Source organism: Dipodomys ordii, unplaced genomic scaffold (assembly GCF_000151885.1).
Source record: "Dipodomys ordii isolate 6190 unplaced genomic scaffold, Dord_2.0 Scaffold102, whole genome shotgun sequence".
NCBI lineage: Eukaryota > Metazoa > Chordata > Mammalia > Rodentia > Heteromyidae > Dipodomys > Dipodomys ordii.
This window is the reverse complement of record NW_012267318.1, coordinates 647,865-650,392: the sequence shown is the minus strand read 5'-3', so window position 1 is coordinate 650,392 and position 2,528 is coordinate 647,865. Positions and strand designations below refer to the sequence as shown.

General features: G+C 51.7%; 1 protein-coding gene across 1 annotated transcript; it reads left to right on the top strand.

Moving 5' to 3' along the window:
* The first annotated feature begins 4 nt into the window (after positions 1-4).
* Positions 5-2,105, top strand: Gpr12 (G protein-coupled receptor 12). The gene is made up of 2 exons (XM_013027286.1): positions 5-89; positions 855-2,105. The coding sequence occupies exon 2, from the start codon at positions 870-872 to the stop codon at positions 1,866-1,868; it is 999 nt and encodes a 332-aa protein (XP_012882740.1). The 5' UTR covers positions 5-89; positions 855-869; the 3' UTR covers positions 1,869-2,105.
* The last annotated feature ends 423 nt before the right edge of the window (positions 2,106-2,528 follow it).

Genomic DNA, 2,528 nt, shown 5'->3' with positions numbered 1-2,528 from the left:
ACGCCGCCGACATGCGACGCGGGTAGCCCCCGCACTCTTCTTCGGAAGCATCGGAGGACCTCCCCTCCTCCCGGCCTGGGCGTGCCAAGGTGACCCTCTTCGATGGCTCTCCCCCCTCCCACCCACCCCGTCCTTGCAGGCCACCTGTCCCGGTCTTGTGCGCCGCCGCCGCGCATCCCCGCTGAGCGACGGAGCGGTAGCAATGCATGAGCATCCGTCTATCTGTCTGTCTGTCTGTCCGTGTCTGTCTCCGCATCTCCATTGCACACACACCGACCTCTTGGAATCCTCCCCGACTGCCCCTGGCACACGATGAGGGTCTGGGACCCCCTCCCCTCTTTGTTCTGGGTGGGAGGAGGTGTGTTTTGAGGGTGTGCACACGCGCGCGCGGGATGCTCTTGGAGGGTCCGAGACACCCCCCCCCGCCCCCATGGCGGCTTGCGGCTCGAGGCCCGCGCCTGCCGTGTGGTGTTCTCCGCAGCCGCCCAGATGTCAACCAGTTGTTGGTTTTCCGCTTACCCGATGCGGTTGTCAAATGTGCAGCGCTTTGGCAAAGGGTATGGGCGGCGAGCGCGCGTGTGCCTGCCAGGCTCGCGCTGGTGCGCGCCGGTCCTCCCCCTGGCTTTGCCCCCGTGCCAGACGGCATGTTTGGGTAGGGTGTAATCGAAGGAGACTTTTGTCGGGGAAGGGGGATGGGGAGGGGGCTTTTGTTTTTATTTCCCCATCGGTTCGTGGCCACTGGTAACTGGTATTGCAGTCAGGGCTGGCTTTTCTGTGTTGTGTTGTGTATTGCATGGTCTTGGATTGTCACCCTGCTGTACCTAAACATTAAAAAGCCTGTCTTTTCGTTGAAGAGGACAGGGGTTAAAATGAATGAAGACCTGAAGGTCAATTTAAGCGGGCTGCCTTGGGATTCTCTAGATGCTCCGGAGAACGCATCTGCTGCTGGCTCCCCCCAGGCTCCCGCTGTGGAGTCAGAGCCCGAGCTCATAGTCAACCCCTGGGACATTGTCCTGTGCACCTCAGGAACCCTCATGTCCTGTGAAAATGCCATCGTGGTCCTTATCATCTTCCACAACCCCAGCCTGCGAGCGCCCATGTTCCTGCTGATTGGCAGCCTGGCTCTTGCAGATCTGCTGGCCGGTATTGGGCTCATCATCAATTTTGTGTTTGCCTACCTGCTTCAGTCAGAAGCCACCAAGCTGGTCACCATCGGACTCATCGTGGCCTCCTTCTCCGCCTCTGTGTGCAGCTTGCTGGCGATCACGGTGGACCGTTATCTCTCGCTGTATTACGCGTTGACATACCATTCGGAGAGGACCGTCACTTTCACCTATGTCATGCTCACCATGCTCTGGGGGACATCTATCTGCCTGGGGCTGCTGCCTGTCCTGGGCTGGAACTGCCTGCGAGATGAATCCACCTGCAGTGTGGTCAGACCTCTCACCAAGAACAACGCCGCCATCCTTTCCATCTCCTTCCTCTTCATGTTCGCCTTGATGCTTCAGCTCTACATTCAGATCTGTAAGATCGTGATGAGACACGCCCATCAGATAGCCTTACAGCACCACTTCCTGGCCACCTCGCACTATGTGACCACCCGGAAAGGGGTCTCCACCCTGGCCATCATCCTGGGGACCTTTGCTGCTTGCTGGATGCCTTTCACTCTCTACTCTTTGATAGCAGATTACACCTATCCATCCATCTACACCTACGCCACTCTCCTGCCCGCCACCTACAATTCCATCATCAACCCTGTCATCTATGCTTTCAGAAACCAAGAGATCCAGAAGGCTCTCTGCCTCATTTGCTGTGGCTGCATCCCATCCAGTCTGTCCCAGAGGGCACGGTCACCCAGTGATGTGTAGCAGCCTCCACCTAAGAGGACATTGGCTAGACAGACCGAGCACTTCCACTGCCCAGCCAGTGATTGACACAGGCTTCTCATAAACCCTTTGCTCTGGATCCTTTCTCAAGACACAGGAGCACTTAGCACTGACAGGGCAATGACATCATTTAGATAAAGTTAAGTGATTGAAGTGAAAATGTTACCAGTGTTGTCTTTTAAAAAAATAGTTGTTGACTTTGGTGTTCAACATTATTTCATTTTGTTTTATATTTTATTTGGGATGTACTTTTTTATCTTCTGTTTTATTTCGGGGAGGGCAGGGGAGGTTGGGAAGGACAGAGATTTGATGTGGCCATGATACTATAAAAATTGAAGTTAACAATTCCCAGAATTTTTACCTGGACTTAAAAAAATAAATCTCAGTTATTATGGAGAATGGAGAAGGAATTCCTTTTTCTGAACTTTTTAAAAATAAAATTTTAAATAAAATCAAGGTATATTTTCAACTCTGCATGTATCTAGCAGCCAGCAAAAATAGTTTACATAATTCTATTTGCAAGAGATCTATTTATATCAGCATGAATTAATTTATAATTGGTTTCAATGATCAACACTGAAACTATGAACTAGTTAATAAAAGCTACATTCTTTTCTCTTTTAGCTCTTGCTGTTTATAAAA